Genomic DNA, 23,047 nt, shown 5'->3' with positions numbered 1-23,047 from the left:
CCAGGACTAAGCAGACTTCTTTTCTCTGACCTGGCAGTCATCGTCCCCATCTCTCAGTACCCAGATTCCCAGAGGGAGGCCAGCCAGCCTCAGGGAGGCGGCTCAGAGGTACCAGGGCCTCCGTGCCATGAGAATACCTTTCCTTGTACTCTCTCTACAGGGTGTGGACACTGTAAGAAAATGAAGCCGGAGTTTGAGAGCGCGGCTGAAGTCCTCCACGGAGAGGCTGAGGTAAGCTTCCTTTCCGGATTTCTCGCTATTCTCTCTGAAGGGCCACTGGCTTCTAGAGTCACTGTGATTTTCTATAAGCCCCGAAGTAACTTTCCCTGTCCCTAGAGGTGTACAGTAGCTCTGTGTCCCCTAGTAATAAATGCATCATCATGGTTAGACATAGTCCCTCCTAGGGACCAAATAGGGCAGAAAGCCTATGAGACCATGTGCCTATAGCTAACTGGGGGACCTCTGCCTATTCCTCTCCTTTCTGTGGGCCCCAGACTCTTGAGAACAGGTCCTCTTCTGCCAAGTATGGTTGGTGAGGTAGATTCAGTAAGAACTGAAGGATGTGCCGGGGTTTGAGTGCTCCCTGTGATATGTAAGCACAGAGGTCCAGACATCTGCTATGTCCCAGGCAGGCCCCCGGGGAGGGCGGGCCGGCACCGGGCTCCTCTTTCCAGCAGCACCACTTCTGAGGCTGTAATGCATGGTTGGCCTTTCCCCCATCCCAGAGCTCTGGTGTCCTTGCAGCTGTCGATGCCACCATTAACGAGGCCCTGGCAGAAAGATTTCACATCTCAGCGTTTCCTACCCTGAAGTATTTTAAGAATGGCGAGCCACAAGCGGTGCCTGCACTCAGAACAAAGAAGAAGTTTATTGAGTGGATGCAGAAGTAAGTTTTTGTCTTGTTGTCTTTTGGCTTGGATGGTGCCCTGACTAGTAGCCACCAGCCCCTGGATTTGGCCTTGAAGGAAGAGATGTGAACTGTATGGGCCCCTGTCCTTGAATTGGGACCCAAGAAGCCAAGAGATTTAATGCCCCCAGTCAAATAAAGTCACAATCCTGTGCAGGTCTGAAGGCAACCGTCACCATTTTAGGTGGTCCCGTCAGCTTCAGTGAGTGTGACCCAGGCTTATTGGTGGCTGGCTCCTCAAACCTAGACATACATTCGGTACACATCAGGTGTGGCAAATGTATATTAAGACATACAGATTCTCAGACTGTTATTCCTGAAGTTTGGACTCAGAGGATGTGAATGGGCCTCCCAGCATGGTGGTTAGAGAAACCCCGGTATATGGAATAGGAACACATACAGTACGAAGCTCAGGAGGTGCCTCTTACAAGAGAAAAGAAGGTAGCAAGGAGGGGTGTGGTCACAGTCTAGTTCTGAAATATTCAGAGTGTTCAGTTTCCCAGGCTTTCTGGTTTCTAAAGCTGGTGGCTATCCTGCTGTCCTGCAGTCCTGCTGTTCCTGTCTTGCTTAGGAAGTCAGTAGACTCAGGGCCCAACTATAGGAGGTAGGTTCTCTACCCTTGTTGTATCCTAGACCCTGTTTTACTGTGCCTCTTTTCATCTACAAACTCTACTGCGGACAGAGTTTTTATTCCTGTTCCACTGAGAAGATATTTAAGTTCAGAAAGGTTAGGGACACCACCCAGAGACAAGCAATAGCTCTTTGATGCATTTAAAAGAGAGCCTTCTGGTGTCAGGACAGTCAGTGATTCTGGGATACAAGATGGAGGGGGTGTCATCCAGAAGTGGGGCAAGTAGACAGTACCAGGCAAGGCACACGGTGTTTACCACTGGGCATACAGTTAGCCAAGAGTCATGTAGCTAATATGTGCCTGCCAGTGTAAGCCAGAAAAACAGCATTCAGGGGCTGGGGAAACTGAGAAGGCAAGTTGGTACTGCCAACAATGTAGCCAGAGGACATGGTGCTCTAAGAAAAGGGACAGGTTGGTCTTGGTCACCAGCACAGGGGTACTACAGCAAGCACAGAGAATTTGGGGAAACAAGGGGGACTGCAGAGGAAGATAACATATTCCATGTCTCGATGGGTTTGAGGTAACAGTAAGGCCTCTGGCTGGAAACAGGAGTGGGTGAAAGGACAAGTTCATGGTACCCACAGCCACGGAAGCCGCTGAGGATCCTGGGAGTCACATAAGGTCTCGTGAGAGGCAGAGGCTCGGGATAGAACTGGAGGAAGAGGAGGCTGTGGGAGACATGGGACACTGGGTTACAAAGACATGGGAAAGGCCACAGGTCAGAGGGGCCCCGTGCCACCCTAAACCAGGTCCTAGGTAAGTTCTAGGCCAGCCTGGGCTACATGACAAGACCTTGTCTCCAAAATACATAGGACTCCGTGTTAGTCAGTGCTAATGGGAGTCTTATATCAAATTCTTGAGATAATGTACTTACAAAGAGAAAGCATGGTCTAGTTCCAGTTTGGGCAGTGTCCTTGTCTGGTTACCTGGCAGTGATCTAAAACAAATCTCCCACCACACCCTACCTTGATTTCCACTATCGCCTGGCAGTGCCAGTCTGGAGACACAGGCTTTGTGGGGGACATTCAGATCTGAACTACAGCAGCTTCATCCTTGGGTAGGGCAGAATGGGATAGGGGACCAGTGGACAAGCAGAAACCAGAAAAGAGTTAACACTTATCCAGTGACTGCTGTTGATTGGCATGCCCAGCTTCTCTGGGATGGGCTGAGCAGTAGCTTCATACACACACACACCCTGTGCGCTAAGTTACCATCCTTGACACCAATGTCTCATGTAACAGAAAAGCAAATGGAGACTTAGAGGAGGGGTTCAGTCACTTTCCCTAAGGTCACACATCTGCAAATGGCCCTGACCCAACTCACTTCTTGACTGGCACTCTCTCTCAGAACAAAAGCTTCAAAGAAGATAATGGAAGGTCATTCAGGGCCACTAGGAGGCTGCCAGGGAGGCAGGTGGAGAAGGCTCTGTGCCTTGGCAAGAGGTGATAATCCCCACAGCAGGGGTATGCCTGTGTTCAGGTATGCCTGGGTATGCCAGGTCTCCCACCTCTTCATGGATTGGTACAGATTTGTTGTTTAAGCCAAGGTTTTAAAATGAAATCCCAAAAGAAATGCAAAGTTTGTTCATTTGTGTTCCTCCGTGGCTGGGGGTTGGGTGGGGTTTGCACCTGTCTGTCAACAGTTCTTCATGATTGCTCCCCCTTCCCCACCCACCCCTGCAGCCCTGAGGCTCCCCCACCTCCAGAGCCCACGTGGGAAGAGCAGCAGACAAGCGTACTCCACCTGGTAGGGGATAACTTCCGGGATACCCTGAAGAAGAAGAAGCACACCTTGGTCATGTTCTATGCCCCTTGTAAGTCGCTTGTGTGTCATGAGGAGGCCGGTGAGAGAGCTCGGCCCTATCCTGGATAGCAGGACAGCTATTGGTCAACTCTGAAACCATGTATACCTGAAGTAGGACTCCCAAACTTCACCAGAGGCTGAGAGAACCAGAAAAATCACTGCTTCCCCCTGTCAGCCCCCATCAGGTTCTTGCCCATATTGGGGATGTCCTTCTCTTTCTAGACCTACAGGCTTTTGTGGCAGGAACTAGTCTCCTAGTTCTCGCCAGGTCTCTGGGTCTTTCCACGCTGCCTGTATGTCCCCTACTTAGCTGGAGGCACCTGTGCAAGCACCCACACGCGCAAGCAATTTCTTCTGTTCTCCTGTTCTTCCTCCCAGCACTGAGTTTACCTTCAAGGCCGTAGAACTCCATCCCCTGAGCTTTTCCTAGAGGGTTTGATCTATTTGAGCTTGACACTATGGCACCTGGAAGGCACCTTCACCTGCAAGCTCCGTGATTCTCATTTTAATCAGAGTCCAAGCTGAGGGAGTGACACGTCTGCTGAGGGTGGGGTCTACGACCTTGGGGATGGGGATTGGGGGGTGGGGGGTGCATTCCCATTTTGAAGTTGTTAATTGACACTTAGAAGAAGGAAGGCATCTTAGAATTTCCCACTCTTCTCTTGCCCTTCCCTCTCCCCCCCACACCCCCCCAGGTTACAGCTCAGCTTAATGGAGTGAGGATAATAAAAGTCTCTGTCTACGGAGAAGCCAGGCACTCTGTCTAGTCATAAACCCACTGGGTTGTAGCCAGCCCTCCTGTTAGATCTGCTCCTGCCCCCACTGTTCAGTGTCAGTAGCCTGCAGCGGCTCCTAAACTGTCCGAGAGGCTCTGGTTGATCGTGGCTTAAGACCCCCATCCCTCAGGCACACCTTGGCAGGCCCCCTTCTCTTCAGCCTTGGCCTCTTCTCAGAGTGGTGCTTACTTTCAAAGCCCCTCACAGAGTTCCTTTGAGACTCCACCTGCCCTCAGAGTATGACTGGAAGCCCGAATGAAGTTTGTAAAATTAATGTTTTCCTTCAGAGCAAAGGAGGGTGGAAGGCAGAGACCCAGGATTTTTGTGGCTCACTCCAGGTCTTGTGGCAAGTTAGTGGCCAGCCCTCTCTGCAGCCTGGACAACTCTCGACCCTAAGCACAACTGAAGAGTGATTCTGTGAGCAACCAGTAGGCTACAGTTCAGCAATTAGCCACCACGTAAACGTCACGAAGACTAGACACGAGCCATATCCCTGCTGGGCCTTGAGCTCCCAGTCACCTCTGACAGGATTCTTCCACAGTGGGGTCGTGGTCACAGTGCCATGTGGAAGGATTCAGCTACTGTGGAGGAGCTCGGTCCTTACTCTTCTGTCTTCATATTTACCCCAGTCCTCCTGGGAGCAATCTAAGCACAAACATGTCTGTCTTTCTGTGCTCTCTGATAGTAAGGCACTTACTTGGGAGCTGTACACACGCAAGCATGCACTTAACTTACTTATATAAAGACTCCAAATACGGTAGAAATGTCAAGTACCAGGTAAAACTCTGGTTTAAAAGCTGGCCTATTACATCTGGCCTTCCTCCATTTTCGTTCTCCCTGAGGCCTGCCTCCCAAGCACCTCCTTAACCCCACACCTCTCTGCCTGGGAGCCCCCTTCCTAGCCCAACTCACGCTGGCCCTCCAGGGTTGAGGTCTTCCATCCCATCCACAGGCTTTGCCTCTGTCCTCCCACATCAGGAGGCCTAATGGTTTCCTGCTTCTTGATGTTCGACACCCATTTAGAAAGCCATGGCATGCTCTGGCCCACCCAGTGCCTCCTAGAAACATGCTACGCACTTTCTGACACAGCCCACCCCACCAGTTATTCATCTGGCATCCTCTCTCTTTAGATAACGAGAAAATGAGATGCAAGGAGCCATTCATCTGATGCCCCGATATTTTAAATTGATGGTGTAGGAATTAGCTCTAGGCTGACAGTTGCCTTTATGCTTTTTCAATAAGTGAAGGTTAAAAAGGGAACATTAATAGTGAAGCTGGGTTGGGAGGCCCGAGGTAGATGGTTTTCAGCCCACTCTGTGTGAGTGCTGTGACTAGGCCCATACCCTTCGCGGGGCCTGTAGCTGCCCACGGCATGGCTGTACCAATGGAATGTGCTCTTTAAATGTTTTGAAATTATGTAACATCCCTCCTCTGTACTATGACATTTTCATGAGTTTCAGCTTTGTGTCTCTGTTAGGTCAAATTAGTGATGCTACTTATAATTGCCATTTTAGGTAGGTGGAGAGTCGTCTGCCCATTATCTGCCTTGTGGGCGCATTTCTTCCGAAATAACCCATAACCATCATGGGGCCTTCCTGGATCAGATGTTGGGAAATCCCCAGGTCCTTCCCCATCATCCCCACTCTATTCTGGAGCCAGCTGGCTGCTCCCCAAGTCTGGCCATATGGGTGGTCCCACCCATCTCAGGAACCAACTCAAATGCTAAATTCAGATTAAATTTGTAGCTCAGTCTTAATTTAGTCTCACAAAGCTCTTTGAAATGCCAGTCATTATCATCTCATTCTAAAAAGGCAAAATCGGAAGAGCAAAGCCATTTCGATTCCCTGCAGAGTCGGCTGTGTCTGCCTCCCCAGGTGGGATGGACAGGCCTTTGTCAGGAAGTGTTGGCTGGGTCCAGGTCTCTCAGCAGGCGTGTGACCCCTCCCACCTGTTTTCCTCAGATCTGATTACCATTGTCAGGGTCAGAGCTGTCCCCCGCGGCAGTTCTGTTCACTCATATCTAGTGATTGAACGTGAGAATGGAGGGTTTGGATTCTGCTGTGTTCACCCTGAGGGAAAGGCCAGTGTGGCCTGTGTCTTCCCTAGCTTCTCTGACAGGAGAAAATGGCCCACAAGCAGGTTTCTGTAGTACTTTTCAGTGGGAGGGGCTCAGAGCGGGGCACAGACCAAGAAGCAAGTCTGTCTCATCAGTAGAATGCCACAACCCTCCACTCTCTGGGCCTTTTCCCTGGGACAGGGCCTGGGGGGCTGCAGATGACTGCACACGTCTCCCCTAGCCTCATTTGTAGATTGTAGAAAGGGGTAGAAGTTATAGAAGGGGAGGAGGATGTCAGCAAAGCAGGAGCCTTGGACCGTGCGTAGAGTTACTACCTTTGGCCCATCTTCCAAATACCTATTCCTTAGCCACAAAGTGGAGAGATGACCCACCATCATCGCTAGGGGCAGTGTGATAGACCTGGGGAGTCCTGAGCACTATGGTCCTTTCCCAAGTCCCTCTGCACTGTGGATCCAGCTCCTCTGGTCTCCAGGGCAGTGTCTGCAGAACACCAACCTCCCTTTAGACCAGTAGGCAGGTAAGAGGTTCTAGGGCCTTGTCCTCAGAATCGAAGCAGCGACTCCTGCAAAGGCAAGATGTGGGAGAGGTTTGAGTGGCAAGGCTAACACATGGACCCTGACAGATAGGGTGAGCAGGATGTGGGGCTCCCAGAGAGGACTATCCAGAGTTCCAGAAAGTGGTGTGTGACTTTGTCCCTTCTCACCCAGGGTGCCCACACTGTAAGAAGGCCATCCCCCACTTCACTGCCACAGCTGATGCCTTCAAAGAGGACCGCAAGGTAAGGACTGCCCATCTTTCATCCCACCCTCAGTTTGCCTTATGCTAATTTTTACATCTTCTTCCTGGTGGGCTAGATTCCCTGACCCTGTGTTCCGTTCTGCCCAGACCTGTGAGCAGGATCATTCTCGGGAACCAGGACATTCTTTCTCTTCACCCGGCAGACAAAACTGGATTTCTGCCGCAAAAGCAACTGGAGGTGTACGCTAAGAGTGTTACACCATTTCCGTGGAGGAGGGGTGTAAAAAGAGCATGTGTTCATTTTTCTTTACTGCTCAAACATTTTTACAGTAGGATCGTAGTCATGCGTTACTTATATAATTAAAAATACAAATAAGAACCCCACAAAAGTCAAATGGAGGAGGGCTGCAGTGGAGGAGAACCAGACTATGCCAGAGGATCCTCGGCCTGCCTGAGCTAAAGGCTCCTGCAACTGCCAGCTGACGAAGCATAAAATTAACAAGCTGGAGCTGCAGATTGGATTTAGGAGTGGGTGCCAGGCCTGTTTCTGCAGCAGGGGAATAGAACCGCCACTCGTGGGTGGGTAGGTGGCTCTTAAAGCAGGGCAGGACCCCAGAGCTCAGGGACACTCTCTTACTCGCCAGCCCCCAAGTTCCCTTCTAGAAGGTCTTTGTTATTTGTTGTCTATTCGAGGGCAGGGCTGGAGACTACTAGGTAAGCAATCTACTACTGAGCTATGTCCCCAGTCCTTAAATTCCCTATTCATCCTATCCTATGGGGACTGGTAGAAATGGTGGCAAAGTTTGTTTCCAGCCCTTGGACTTAGTCATAGGAACCTGTCATATACCAGGCTTCATTGGATTTATACGGGAACATGTACACACACTGGACCCTGAATCACATGTGCTGCTATTACAACTCCCTATTTTCCCATGTGAGATCCTTCCACTGGTCCTGGCCCAAGCTAAGCAGACTTCTCACAATAGACTGTCCCAGAAAACTCAAGAATTCTACCACAACAGAGCAGGTGAGGCTTCGAGTGTGAGCAGAGATAGCTCACTGTCCTGGGCATGGTGAGAATTTGACAGGGACAAATGGAGGTAGGCCTGCAAGTACCTCTAGAATGACAGAGGTGGAACTGTAGGTGCCGGGATACCTTGCTGCACTTTGAGAGAGCACCAGAGATAGGATGGTGAGAACTTACTAATTCAGGAAGCCAGGCTGGGAGAGGCACAAATATGGGGAGTGAGGACCCGTAGGACAAGCTTCTTCTTAGACTCTGAGGCCCTGCCCTGCATTCAGAGAGTATGACTGTTCCCTGCAAGCCCTGGCTAAGCCCTCGAAGTCCTCCTCGATCTTAAGGGAGTGGGGTGGGTGATAAGGACCACAAACTTTCTATTTTTTGGCCTGGCACTTGCCTGGTGGTTGTCTCTGCCCTGGGAATGCCAATGCTGTCCACCATAGCCTGGCTGCCTACCTGACTGGAATAGTTGTCAGTCCATCTCATTACACATCTCCCTGAGCTGGAGCACAAATGGCTCCAGGAAGATAGGAGAAGGAGTAAAGTGGGCAGCTTCCCTTTCCTAAGGCTGCTCAAAGTGCCCATGGGCTCTAGGGGGTCCTTGAAGCTTTCTGAAGGCTGAGGCTTTGCTTAATGCCAGAGTTTGAACTGACTATTCTGGCATATATGGTGTGTGTGTTTGGGGGGGGGGGTCATCTTAAGGACTAAGGTGACCAGAGAAATCTTAGAGTATAGCCCATATTACCATGAGATCTGTTTTTCTATTAGACCACTGCTAGGGCCTTCTGAAGCCAGGCTTGCTAAGTCCACAGTAGGGATCCTAGAGCTACCCTCTCTCTTCCTTCCCATTCATTGTGATGTTTAGGGCCCCATTTCCTTCATGCCTTCCTAAGCACAGATCCATCTTTTCTTCATTGTCTGACATATGCTAGCTCTTTTCTAGGTTCACACCTTCACCCCATTCCCTCTGACCCTCCTTCTACCCTCCTTTATTCCATGTCTCGATGTGTCTGTCTGTCTGGGAAGCTGACCTACCTAAGGTTCCTAGAATACTCAGTAGTCATAGTAACTGCTCTCGGGGCCAGTGTGTGGCCCTGAAACTAAGATGAGTAGTGCCCATTCTGTGCCCAAAGCAGGGTACCATACTTTAACCAGCATGGTTAAATGGGCTAGATGGGAGGCTCTGGGGGATGCTTGCAGAAATTGGAAACTTGTAAGAGCTGGCTGGCCCTTATGCCAGCCATACACTGGTATCTGGGGGTCATTGGCTCACCCCATTTGCTTTTACTTTGGAGGGACTATGGCCTGAAAAGGAGCTATGCCCTTTGCCCAAGGATAACCTGTGGGTCATCGGTAGCCCTGACACCCTGTTCATTCTCACACACTTGCAGCCACTTCTCAGCTGGAATTGTATTGTTTCCTACCCAACAGCCATTCTCGGTTCCTTCCCCAATCAATATGCAGTTGGATTTTCACTTCCATTTTCATAGCCAAAGTCAATATTAGCTCCTGCAGAGATTTATTTTACTGAATCAATAAAGCTGTGTGAGGCAGCTCATGTTTTAGCCAGGGAGCCTAAATCCCCTCCCAGGAGCTTAGCTGGGGACTTTTATCAGTTGACACGCTCTCTTGCTGGTGGAGAAGGGCTACAGGCTGTGAGTGATGGTGTTAGCCAATGGCCTGGAGGATAGGGGTGCCCATGGTGGAAGCCTGTTGGATAGGAATAGAGGCTAGGGGTTGCTGAACTGGCAAGGAGGGGCTCACCTTTCACTCTAAGGTATGCCCAGCTTGGGCAAGGAGGAGGAGCCAGTGAAAGTGGAAAGGTCATTCATTCCAAGAGAGGTCACAGGACTGTGGTGCCCCCCTCTGACTGACTCACATTGCCGCTATAATCTGCACAGGGGCTAGAGATCATTTGGTGTTCCTGTCCATCTGTAGCCTCCTTTGTCCTTGAAATCCCGAAATGCCTTGATGCTTTAGACCCCCATGAATGTTAACTAAACAGCAGAATTGACTGAGAATTGAATAGCAGAATGTTAACGACGGTGGGGACTTTTATCCCACAGTGAGCAGTGAGTCATGTGATCCTCGCAGTCGCTTGATGGAGTAGGTGTTATTCCTATTCCGTTCCTCACTTTCTTGGTATGGAATCTAGAGTCCATGAGGGGTTAAATGGGATCCCCTAAACCAGTTCCTTTGCTGGAAAGGGGCCAAGTCAGAATCTGAACCACAAGCATTGCCAGTTCGAATTTTCCCAAAGCAGGACCCATGTGAGGGGGATGTTCTTGGGAGGAGATCGCAGGAAGTCCCACAGGAAGCTGAGAAAGTAAGATGAAGGGAAAGAAGGCAAAGGAGGAATGCTATGGGCGGGTGGCCATTAGGAGGCCTCCCAGGACGTGAGCCACAGGGTTGTCCCACTCAAAGGTCCAGGAAACCAGGGAATTTGTCATTGACCCTTTACACGATATTAGCCTTAGTCTTCTGCAACTTGAGGGCTTGGTGAAGCTCTTAAGTCAAGACTTGAGGTGTCAGAGCAGGTCCTTGGCTGAGGACCCTTAAGGACACAGACACAGAGTCCAGGAATCCATGTCATTGATGGAAGACAAGGCTAGAGCTACATTGTAGAAGTTGTGGTAGTGTGGGGGTATTGAGTGCAGGTGACCAGTGACAAGTAGGTCTTGATGGGACAGGCAGGTGAGGTGGGCAGCTCAGAGGACAGCTTCTTCTTGAAGAATCTCGGCCACGCTTGACTCCTGTAGAAGTGGAGCATGGATTCCCCCTTTGCAGCCAGACACTGCACTCCGTGTACGTGGCTGACAGCTAGTATGAGGGATTCTCAAGTATACATTTTTAATTTAATAGATTTATAAAACCATACACTCTATACTTCCAACAGCTCCAGGGCACGTATACAAGTGGAATTCATAATTTAAAGTGGATGCAGGGGGAGTAGCAGCCTGGAGCAATGTTCATCAAATCCTGAACAGAGGAGCAATGGTCCCCAGCCCAGGCCGGCTACAGTGGACCCAGAGCTGGTGGCTGAGGAGTCAGATGTACTTGTCCCAAAGGAGAAAAAAACAAAAAACTCTACACTTGGGCGACCACAGGAGCATCTGCCTTGTGTCTCTAACTAATTGAGAACACAATTTAGAAGATGAGCCGGGGTTCTCAGGAGCCCATTGCGGCCAGCTGCTAGCCCAAGCAAACTGAGCTCATTGTGGGTGCTGGTGAAGGGCCGGGTTAACCTCCCGGAAGGAGACAGATGCCGGTCTGCCCAGCCAGCCGCTGCCTGTGGGAATGCAGGGCAAGTGCCATCCAATCTTCTGATGTTTGTAGAGAAACTGGAAGCCAAATTTTTTATATTAAATCTTCTGGCTCCTTCCACATTGGCAGCTAATTCAAATTTATTTTCTTTTTAAGTTCTCTGTGGGCCAAATAGAACGGGCCTTCGAGCCAGCTATGGATTATGTTCAAGCGAGTTTGCAAACGTCGCCTCCAAAGTCTTGTTGTATAAAACAATCGGGCTGAAGATACAAAGGGAAGCCTGAGGTGAGGGAGCACTGAAATGGTGCTCTCGCTCTCGTGGCAGGATGGGGAGAATGTACCCCCTTGCCCACCTTAGCTGCCAGTCTTGCAACTCATAAGAAGGTGGCCACCTGCCTAGGTGCATAGTGAATGACCAGTAGCCATGACTGCTGGGGCCTGCGAAGCACTTTTCCCTGGAGAGCAGCCCCTGCCTAGTGAATAGGCAGCAGGCAGAATTCTGAGTCGCCGCTTGGATTGTCTCAGAGATGTAGGCAGGCAGCATTCGAGGCTCTAGAATGATCTCATTTGTTAACGTAGCCAGCGCTTGGTGGCTGGACTTCATCAAGGTCATGTTAAGAGGATGGACTTGCCTCTCATCTGAGCCTGCTTCCCTGAGATGTTGCTTTGTGTATTGCTTCTGGCTGACTCTGTCTCATCCCGCCCAGTGTGTGGCCTTCAGCCAAGTAAAAGCACCCCAACTTCTACTTCATACCCTCTTACTTTGAAAGAAAAACAAACAAGGAAGAGCTGCCCCTATAGAGGCAGCTTGTTCGGTGGACCAGATGAGGCCGAAGTCCGTGTGAAGAACTTTCCTACCAAAACCTGCTTACCTTAGTGAGTCTGAACTCCATAACAGCTTCTGAATGTACCCCCTGCGTTCTCCATCCTTAGGACCTGGCTCAGATGGTGAATGATGCAGAATGCCTTTGGTGTACTGGCACCCCGGGCCACCCCATGATAGCTCAGATCACACCCAACTGTGAATGGCCTTTATCTATCCAGTGCCCTGCACAGGTGCTAGCCTCCTAGCCGGGTCAGTGGGAGCTGAGTATCATAGCAGCTGACACTTGCCAAATGCTGGTCATGTGCTGACAGGCCTCATTTGAATCCTCTTGGTCTTCATAACATCCTGATCACTGGATTGGTCATTATCCGAGGAAGCTGAGGCGCCAAGTGGCTGGTTATTTTCCATGAGTCCTGACGTTCCGGCAAGATTTGCCCTTAGGAAGCTGGAGTACAACACATTCTTGTCTTTCTCCTCAGTCCAGCACTGCCCCTGGCAGATGTGGCAACTGGTGACATCTCACTGACCCTCCCCTCCTCACCCTCTAGATTGCCTGTGCTGCTGTAGACTGTGTCAAGGACAAGAACCAAGACCTGTGTCAGCAGGAGGCCGTGAAGGCCTACCCCACCTTCCACTACTACCACTACGGGAAGCTCATAGAAAAGTATGAGAGTGACCGCACGGTGAGTGGGGTGGACTGAGAAGCAGCCATTGCAGAGGGTGGACCGGGAGCATCAGCAGTCAGCTAGGACACTCCAGTCTGACAGGACACATAGGACATCCTCACCCTGCTGGGAGCCAGGTGGGGGGCATACCATAGCTAATAGTGTCCCCCTGCGTTTCTGTGTTGTTGAAATTATTTTAATTCCCTACCTGGGGCTTCTACCAGCCTTAGATCATTTAGTTCCCAGACAAAAAACACCCACAACCCTTATGTTTACAATAAGCCTCAAACAGCACAAGAGCTGGGCAGATATCTACCTACTATGCTATTAGAATCTACTTTCCCATTGATAACCCCAAGTTATTCCTTACTATGTTTCATCTGTACTGCTCTTAACTCCAATTGGCCAGCCCTCGAGGCCATGTTTTCTTTACTCCTATCCATGGTGGCTTCTCTTTCCTTCTCCTGCACTTCTCCTCCCGGTCCTCCTCCGACTGCCCGCAAGCCTTAGAAACCTAACTCCACCTATGTCTCTTCTGCCCAGTTATTGGCTGTTGGCATCTTTATTTACCAATCAGAAATAACTTGAGGCCAAGGTGTATATATAGACTCTCTCTGCCTCTGGGACAACCATGTCTTGGGGGTCTGCACTTAGCATTACAATAGATAGCAAAAGACTAAACCTCAACAGTTCTGCCCAGGAGTTGGGGGACTGGAGGGTGCACATCACTCAGGGTTAGTTTTAAGTCCTTTTTTTCTCTCTCTCCTTTCATATCCTGCAGGAATCTGGATTTACCAGTTTCATCCGAACCCTCCGGGAGGGAGACCTCAAGAGACTAGAGAAAAGGAGGGAGGAGCTGTAATCCTGCTTCCTACAAGGGAGCCCGCCCTTTACACTGTGAATGATACCTATTTTGTTCTTTCTGAATTTCCACGTGTGCTGAAGACAAAGTTTTTTATAGCCAAGTATGGCCTTTTGTACAATTTTGAAATAAAATTAAACCATTTATTCAGTGGTAGAGCATGTTGTTCACGAGCCCTCGAATGCAGAGTCTTGTTCCCTACCCTCCACAACATCTCTGAGAGGTGGGCTCATTTGAGTACCACCACCTGTATCCCGAAAGGTCTTGGAAGGTGGAGAGGACATGGGGTTTGCAGTCTTGTCAGTCATCAGAGAGTGGAACAGAGAAATGACCACAAAGCACTGTGGGGGGAGGGGCGCTCCGGAATGATGGACAGACAGACTACTTTTGCTATTTTGTTTTTTCTTTTACTGCTAGTGCTTCTGGTGTCCTGCCTAGAGAGCTGTCAGATTTGGTGTCCTTTCCGATGTGCATCCACCTAAGAGTTGTATAATTTCAATCCTTAGAGGGGTTTTGTTCGTTTTTAGTTAATGTTTGCAGGTGCTGAAAGTGTCCCGCTTCGTTATTTCGCATGCAGATATGTAGTTTCCTCAGGAACATTTGTTGAAAGTGTTGTACTCTTCAGATGGTATGGACACTGCAGCTGAAAACCACTTGCTCATCTGTGTGGGCTTTCTTTCTATCCCATTTTCCTATATGCTCTCTTTATGCTGGTACCTCCCTATCTTGCTATAGTTTTGTAAATTTTGAAATCAGAAAGTGTGAGGCTTCCAACTTTATTCTTCCTGAGTTGGTTTTGGTTATGGGGGCTACCTTAGAACAAGCTTGTCCTACACCAAAAACCTCTTTCTGCTACCTCTCCTCCTCACAAACAGTAGCCTGTTTTCCATCTCTCTAATGTTCTTTCGCTTAAGGACTATTACATAAATGAAATCATATGGCATGTAACAGTCAAGTTTGGCCTTTATCATTGTGCAGTGTCCATGAGATCCACCAGAGTCGTTGCATAAAGAGTTTGGTGTAAGTTTATTTTTTCACACCTTATTTTTAATGATGGTTCTTAAATGCTTTAACCTCCTTTGTAGCCTACCATCCACCAGAGGTAGTGGAAAAGAAAGGATACGGGAGCCTGGGGGTGGACCTGTTTAGAAAGGTTCTTTGGAGCAACTCCTGTCTGTGTTGTCTGGAAACCAGCAGTTCAGTTCACAGGATAGCAGGCAGCGGCAGCTCCATCCACTCACAAACACCTCAACAGTCCAGTTCAGTAGAGTTGGGTTAGCAACATTGGTGACACAACCTAGCAGGGACAGCCAGGCCTCAGCCTTGGCTTAAGTCAACAGGAAGGATCGACAGGGACACCAGGAGAAGTTCTCAGCTGTGCCTCAGGGGAGTGAGGATCAGCAAAGACTTGAGACCCATAAGCACTGCACAGCTAGGTATACCAGCAAGCCAAGTGTCACTCCATGGAGTCCTATTTATACCCGCCAAGCATCACGCGTCCTCCACGTGCCTTGTCTCAGTACAAATTTTGCCTCAGCAAGTGCATCCAGTCATCCCAAGTCCATTGAAATGCAACAAACTGCAGCACAACATCACAAGTTTCCCTGTGCACTTCTCTCCATGGAGTCCCGACAAATGCAACTCAACTATACTGTGCAAGGTGGACCAATACATGCCTGTTGTTAGCAAAGAATCCTTCATCACATGTCCTTCCATGTGCTTGCTTTAGTAGAACATCCTCTCTCCTGTGTCTGCTTCAGTGAAAGGTTCCCCCATGAGTCGGGCTTAGCCTTTCACACCTGTGTCCACTTTAACGAAACATTCCTTCACATGTTTGCCCCAGCAAAACACCATCCTACCAACTTTCCAAAGAACCTTCAAGTTTCCACTTCAGTCTTTGTTTTATTGCCAAGCAACATTCTGTGGTATGGAATGCCACAGTTAAGCCATCTTCCTATTGAGAAATTGTTGTGGGAACTGGTTTCCCAGAGAGATGTAGACAAATGTCTGCCCCCTCCTTAAAGGGTACCAATTACAATTACAAACTGGAATGCTATTCTACCAATGTCCAACCTTGGGAGCCAGTGAGTTTGTTGGGCTACTCGTGAAGCTATATGAAGAGTCACCAGGAGCTCAGTGATTCCAAATCAACAACATCACTTGGAAAGTCTCCAACATGAATGATGACTCTCCCATAGTTGCATGGATGTAGTCCCCTCCCGAATTTCCATTGACTTTGTCTACACTAAATACTCAAGCACCTCCCTGGACCACAAGGCCATGAAATTGGGTTAAATTACATGTGCTGGTAGAGAGGTGCAGGAGGAACAGCCAGGCAACCCTCCGCACTACCTCCTTCTCTGAGGGAAGGACAGCAGTCAACAGGTCCCATCTTGAGTGTTCCCAGATTAGCCATTGGAGTTCTGCATGCTGTACTGAGAACCACAAGAACAGTAGCTCGGCACTCCATTACAATGCCTGAATTAAGCTTCTAAATCTTGTCACTCAGGCATTGTAATCATCCCCGTCACAAGAAGGGCAAGCACCCTATAGTAATGTAGATTGAGAGGGAAAGACAGCGTTCAGATAGCTTTTATTATAGTATATTGTTATGAGTACTTTATTAGTATCTATCCTCTATTATACCTAATTTGTAAATTAAGCTTTCCTAACTGATGGCTATTCTTGGGAGTCAACTTGACTACATCTGGAATGAACTAAAACCAAAAATGGCTGGGCACACCTGTGAGGGATTTTTTTTTTTCTTAATTACTTCATTTGAAATGGAAAGACCTACTTCTAATCCATATCTTTGAGGTGGGAGGATAAACCTTTAATCCAGATTTTGATCATGGAAGAGCTATCTCTAATCTGGACCACACCTTCTGTGGCAAGCTATAAAAGACATGGAAGAAGGGAGCGCTTGCTTTTTGCCTACTTGCTGTAGTGCTCACTGGCAAGTCTGTTCCTTCCCCAGCATTAGAGCCTACTTCTTTCAGCTTCTGGCATATACTGAAACCAGCTGAGGCTACAGCTTTGTGGACTGAGCAACTACTAGGTTCCTAGACTCTCAGTTCATAGGCAGCCATTGTTAGATTAGCTGGACCACACCCTATAAGTCAATCTAACATATTCCCTTTATCCATCTGTCTATCTGTCTGTCTGTCTGCCTGTCTGTCTGTCTATCTATCTATCTATACACACACATATATATACATATATATATATATACATATATATATTATACAGAGGGAGGAAGAGAGAGAGAGATTCATTCTATAAGTTTTGTTATTCCAGAGGACCCTAATGCACTAAGGTATATATGTATAGAAAACATACATATATAAAGTTCTATATCAGATATGCACAACACATATCTATGGTTCTGTGTCTGGTATTCACTGAAGATGTTACAGTATATACCCCATGCATAACTTACTGTATGTTATTCTTCCCCCTGGTTAGACCCAGGGCCCTGGACATGAAAGCCCACATGAGACCCTACCCCACACACACAGAAAGAACTATGAGTCATTCATTAGATATTACATCTTGGTTAATCCCATACAAGTAAGTCTCCCCGCCAACAAAATCCATCAAAATCTTCTGGCACTATTTACAGATCAATCCTTGACAATTCATTTTCATGGATGTTATTTCTTAACTGATTTTTCAAAGTAATACATGTAAGAAACCTTGACAAGTACAGAAAAACATACTAAAATTTTAAGTCACGAATGGCTCCAGTAGTCCTCAATAGCTATTGTCGGTCAGATGACTCTTTGCTGCTAAGGATTTCTATTCATTGTTTAGTGACCTCCTTGGGAGGCCAGGAAAGATTTACTTGCAACCTGTCACTGGCCTTATGCTACAGTTGGGCTTTTGTTATTGTTGTTGTTATTGTGTGTGTGTGTGTGTGTGTGTGTGTGTGTCTACTCATGTATAATACTGGGAAAGACATTTCTGTTTGTGTTACTTTATACATTTTCAGAAGCAACTTTATGGATTTAACCTTATTCGTTAGGTCTGTAATCTGTGAGTCTTTCTTTAGAAATTTACATATTCGTATCCTCAGTAAGTGAAGTTTCCTGGTTTTCTAAATACATTAGCTCTGGAAATTACAATTTTAAAAAATCTTAGCAAGTTTCATTTGGTATATAATTATAAGGTACAATTAATTTTTTATGTTATGTGTGGGAGTGTTTTCCTTCATGGATGTCTCTCTGTGCACTACTTGCTTGTCTGCAGGAGGCAGAAGCCAGAAGAAGGCATTAGATCTCCCAGAACTGGAATTATAGACAGTTGAGAGCCTTCACGTGGGTTCTGGGGATCGAACCTGGGTACTCTGAATGAGCAGCCAATCGGTGCCCCTAACTGCTGAGCCTCTCGCACTTAACATTTTGTCTTGTTCTTCATCTTTATTTTAGCTTGCCAAAACGTTTCACACTGCGTGTGCATTTTCGTGCATTTTCCTTTTCTTTTAACAGAGGTCACTTTCCATCACAAACTCAAAAGACGAATTTTGGAGGACTTCCTCACCCTTTTGGCTGTGTCTTATACATCTGTCATTGGACACAAGTCTGGCTGCTCACGTGACGGTCCAATAAACTTAAGACATTAAACTTCCTTGTCGAGACAAGGAAGGCAAGCTCATTAAAACCAGGTTCCTTGCCACGTGGGCTTTGAACAAGCTGCTTTAATTATATGGGTTACGAGATGGTAGATGGATGGTTCCAGATGTGTGGGTGCCTTCTCACAGCAAGCGCAGCCTAAGTGCAAACTGATGGTGCCTTCTCTTAGTGGGAGGGCTAAATGAGGCACACGTGGCCCAGGCTGCATGGTCACTACCTGCTTTCCAGTTCTGCAAACCTCATCTCCAGAACAACGGTCATTATGTCCTTGAGTTGGCCTTATCCCTGACTCCGGGGCCTACACTGAAGTTCTGAATGTGACTCACTTCACTCTGACTGTCCCAGGGAAGAGGACGGACGACCTTCTGACCTCTGTGCCCACAGCTGCGCAGGCCCTGAGTCCTTGACCTTGGAATGGAAGGAAGGAATGCCAACAGCATCATACCTCAGCTAGAAAGGCCAGGAGCTGGCTTCCCTTAGTCACAGGAGTATTTTTTGCTGCTTCATTCACTGGGGAAAGAGTGGCTTACCAGCTTTCTACCTCTCCTCCCAAGGGGGTGGTTCTCAGTCCTGGGTGTCATTTCACCAAGCATATGAAAGGATATGTATGGGCTGCATGCAAAGACTATGTCATTTTATATAAAAAGACTTAGACATTCGAGAAGTTTGATATCTGAGGACACTCCCTGGATCCAATCTCCCAAGGTTTTTGAGCATTAAGTGTTTATATATATGGAAGCAAAGCTAGAAACATACTTAGAAAAAAAAAATCAAGAGGGAGACATTTTCTCTAAATTTAGAGCGTAATTCTCTAAAAAACTAGAAATGCTTTGTTCTGATGAAGCAATTATGTTGTTTATGATCCATTGCCAGTTTTAATTCTCCCGAAGACTCTTTCTAAAGTACGTTTAGTAGGATTTATATAAAGCCATTCAGGTTATCAGCACAAGACAGGATCCATGCAGCTCCAAAGATCTCAACCATTAGACTCAAAAGTAGCAAACAAGTGATGCTAATCCTATCACTCTATTGGTCTGGACTAGTGAGTGAGCCTCCTGTGTAGTGTTTCGAGTGCTACCACATCCTTGGGTGTTCAGTCTAGCATCCAGGCTGGGAGTCTGCCAAGCGAACACCTCCTCTAACAGAACGGTAAGGACTCAGCAGGACCCAGACTTCAGTACAGACTTCATCTGCCGACTGCCTTCCCATCATCTAGTTACTGCAGAAATTGCTCTGGTTTCAGAATTCTTTAAGTGAGAGGTAAAGTCATATGTGGACACTTACAGTAGCTTATCTGAATGCAAGCAGACGTTTCATTTTCAAAAGTCTCTGACTTGTTGGAAAATAAAAGAGGTGTCAGAAGAAGAGAATTACTGATAATGATAGCTCACAGAGTGAATCTCAGTAAACCAAGCTTGGAGGGTGGGGAGGGGCAGGGGAGGTTTGAAGCGCATTCTGAAGACACCAGATCTGGAAGATAGCATTTTATTATGCACATGTTCAGCCCATCCCCTACTAACCTTCCTGCTTTACATGTACCTAGGCCCTCCCAATCCCAACCCTGCCTAGAGCTCTGTGATACGCAGGCAAAATGAAATTTCTGGCTGGTAGAGCCAGTGACTAACAAAGGACTGTTGTTATTTTTCCCCTCTCCAAATTCAGAGTGTGGCAAGTATATCCCTCCATTGGTATGGGTAGAGAATTAATTCAACAGCCATTCCTACCCATAGTGAATCTCAGAGTCTTCGGATGCTCAGATCTCTCCCACAAAGGGACATAGTGTTTGCATGTAGCCTGTATGCACTTATGTCACCTCCAGATTGCTTATGATATCCAGTACTGTATAAATGCTATACAGACTGGTGAGGGAAGGGTAGCCAAAAATCTTGTTTATACACGTTCACTATAGATGCAAGTTTTTAAAATATTTCGAATTTTTGATTGCTTGACTCCATGGATGTGCTGCCTAAGACACAGAAGAGGCAATGACCTGGAAATGCTATTTTACAATCATAGATAACTAGTCTAGGATCTACTACTTCTTGTGGGTTCTTACTTGCCTTATTTTTTTTTCATCTATTTTTGTCTGTGTGCACGTGCACATGCATGCACACATACTGTGGCATGCCTGTGGGGTGAGAGGACAACTCACAAGAGTCACTTCTCTTCCTTTCACCATGTGAATTCCAGAGATCAAGTTACCAAGCTTGATGGCAAGCACCTGAACCATCTCCCCAGAACTGCTTGGTGCTTTATTTAAAAGTTACATTTACCGTAGAAAGTATGGCTTAGTGTTGGAGCATCTGAGAAAGGAGGGGAGGACCAGAAATCTATCAAAACTTAAAAGTGATTGTCTTGAAAAGATAAAATAATGAGGGACTTCATACTAATTTTCTCAATATGCCAATGTCTTTTCAATAGAATATTTTAAGATTTCACACAAATGACAGGCAAAATGCTTATGGAAGTGTGAACTGAAAAATTTAGATACGAAACATATCTACTGTGAACCTGATTTATTTGGTTTTGTTTTGTTTTTATGTTTTGCTCTGAGTAATGTTAAGCTTGTCATTCTTCTGCCTCTACCTTTGAAATGCCAGGAGAACCCACTATCATGCCAGGTGTTTGGCTTTTTTATGTTAAGAAATAAAGGAAATACATCAATAATTTGATAATTCCCTCTGGAAGTCAAAATAACAGCTCCCATTACTTTCTCTTTTCTTCCTTGTGTTCTTGCAGATTTTATAAAGGACATAAGTTACTTTTATAATGCAAGAAAATCAAAACAAAATGTTACAAAGAAAAAATAGGGTTAAGAAAAATAAGTTTCTGTTGAACTAGGAATGTAACTAGGTTGTTGGTAGTATTCAACAGTACAGAAGACAGTGGGATACCAAGAGTTACTTTCCTTGCTACTGTATCCAAACACCTAACAAGAACCAACTTAAGGGAGAGGGGGCTTATGTTGGCTTCCAGTTTGAAAGGCTACAGTCCTTTGAGGTGGGAAAGGAATGAGGCACTGTTTATATTGTATCTGCAATCAGGAAGCAGAGAGAGGAGAGAGAGAGAGAGAGAGAGAGAGAGAGAGAGAGAGAGAGAGAGAGAGAGAGAGAGAGAGAGAGAGAGAGAGAGAGAGAGAGAGAGAAAGAGAGAGAGAGAGAGAGGAGACAGTGAGAAGTGAGGTGGCTCCAGTAACTCACCTCCTCCAGCAAGAATTCTCTTTCTAAAGGTTAACAACCTTCTAAACAGTGCCATTAGCTGGAGACCAGGGATTCAGACACAGGAGCCACTGGGGAATGGTTCACATTGAAACCCAAACAAGGACCTTGATGTTATTAAGGTGGTAATAGAGAAAGAAAAAAAAAGAAGGGACCAACCGCAGGGAAGGAAGAATATAATAATGAAGGAGAAGTGAAGCTGTAAAAGTAAGGTGACTCACCTTCATCTTTATACAAATAGGTGGCCACCTTCACAGCCCTCTAAGTGCTAGAATAATACATCAGTGAGAAAGCCAGGGGGAGGGCATCACATGTAAGTGGGAGGTAACAGATACTGTTGTGTAAACTTCCATTGTGCTCTTTTCAAAAGGAATGAAGAAAATCTATATATTTTGAAATTGCCCTAAATGCTTTCTTAATCCTAGTCTTTTCAAATGAGCCATCTGACTCCAGGATATTCGTGACTTGACTTAATTGTGCATTAATTCCATGGATTGATGATTGACCATACTGAAAATATCAGGACACATTCCTGTGGTCTCAGAGGACTACCTGGCTAATGGAATAATAATGATAATTAGGCTGTGGTGAATCTACCTCCTCACTATGAAATAGAATACCAAATAAGAGTAGTTAGTATTCATTGAAAACAGCATGCACATAATCAGATAAAAGAAAAGTACTTAATGAAGGCAAGAAACACTTAGTGAAAAGTCCTCTAGCATTTATTTTTGTAGGACAATAAAATAAAATGTGAGTTAGTTTTAAAATTCATAGCTTATCTAAAGGAACACCCCAAGAGTTACTGCCTACGTATAAAATTACTTCAGAGAACTAGAGACTGTATTATAAAAATGGAATGAATCCAGGGCTCCTTTTTGTTAGACTATACATTGATATATGAAAGTGCTTTTAATTAAAGATAATTAGAATAATAGTCTATATTTAAAATAATTACACATTAAAAGATGAATATAAAATGATGGGAACTTGGCTATAAAATTTTAACACGAACAATATCAAGGCATAATAGTATCTTGTCTTTATGAACATGCCTTTTTTGCTAATCTGTCTTTTTACCTCATTTGCCCTTCTTTTGTCTACAGTAAAAGAAATTCTCCCTAACTTATAGACCTTGATTTAGCAGGTAGAGAAAAAAAATTTATTGGAGTTATAGCTGTATGACAAAGTTACAAACATAAATTCCCCATTGAAATAAAACTTTGAAGAAATGGATCTCCTGAAATATTAATGTTTAGGTATAAATAGCTACATATTTAATATAAGACAAGTCTGAGTGATTCTCACATTAATAATAATTAAAAGGAAATAGAGCTACAAAGTCCATCTAAGAAGAGATGCCTTAAGTATGACCTAGGTAGTGATAAAATGAATTACAGATTAAAACAATAAGGAGCCCTCATATCCTCAAGTTAGCAAGGTATTTTTAATTAAAATGAGGATAACCAAGTATTCCCATCATACTTCTGGCAGGGGAGATACCATGATCAGGAAGGTAGCTTTCCTAGGGCTCACCCATTGCACATGAGATGTGGTGATCCCTATGGTTTTATTTCAGGATATTTGGTCACATTGTAAACTCCCAGATTGTGTTATTTATTGAAAAC

General features: G+C 46.3%; 1 protein-coding gene and 1 pseudogene across 3 annotated transcripts in view; both read left to right on the top strand.

Moving 5' to 3' along the window:
- The window catches only part of Pdia5 (protein disulfide isomerase family A member 5), an 82,101-nt gene extending 68,373 nt beyond the window's left edge, over positions 1 to 13,728 (top strand). For all 3 annotated transcript variants that reach the window (XM_031363774.1, XM_031363773.1, XM_031363775.1), the window contains exons 12-17: positions 161 to 231; positions 726 to 886; positions 3,221 to 3,351; positions 6,902 to 6,972; positions 12,592 to 12,726; positions 13,490 to 13,728. In XM_031363774.1, coding sequence (XP_031219634.1) covers positions 161 to 231; positions 726 to 886; positions 3,221 to 3,351; positions 6,902 to 6,972; positions 12,592 to 12,726; positions 13,490 to 13,570 — 650 coding nt within the window. In that variant the 3' untranslated portion in view covers positions 13,571 to 13,728. The remainder of the gene's footprint in view (positions 1 to 160; positions 232 to 725; positions 887 to 3,220; positions 3,352 to 6,901; positions 6,973 to 12,591; positions 12,727 to 13,489) is intronic.
- Positions 13,729 to 22,900: 9,172 nt separating this feature from the next.
- On the top strand, positions 22,901 to 23,047 carry LOC116086763 (annotated as a pseudogene).

The sequence above is a fragment of the Mastomys coucha genome, unplaced genomic scaffold (genome assembly GCF_008632895.1).
Source record: "Mastomys coucha isolate ucsf_1 unplaced genomic scaffold, UCSF_Mcou_1 pScaffold12, whole genome shotgun sequence".
Lineage (NCBI taxonomy): Eukaryota > Metazoa > Chordata > Mammalia > Rodentia > Muridae > Mastomys > Mastomys coucha.
The sequence above is the reverse complement of the archived record's forward strand: the minus strand, read 5'-3'. Positions and strand labels throughout refer to the sequence as shown.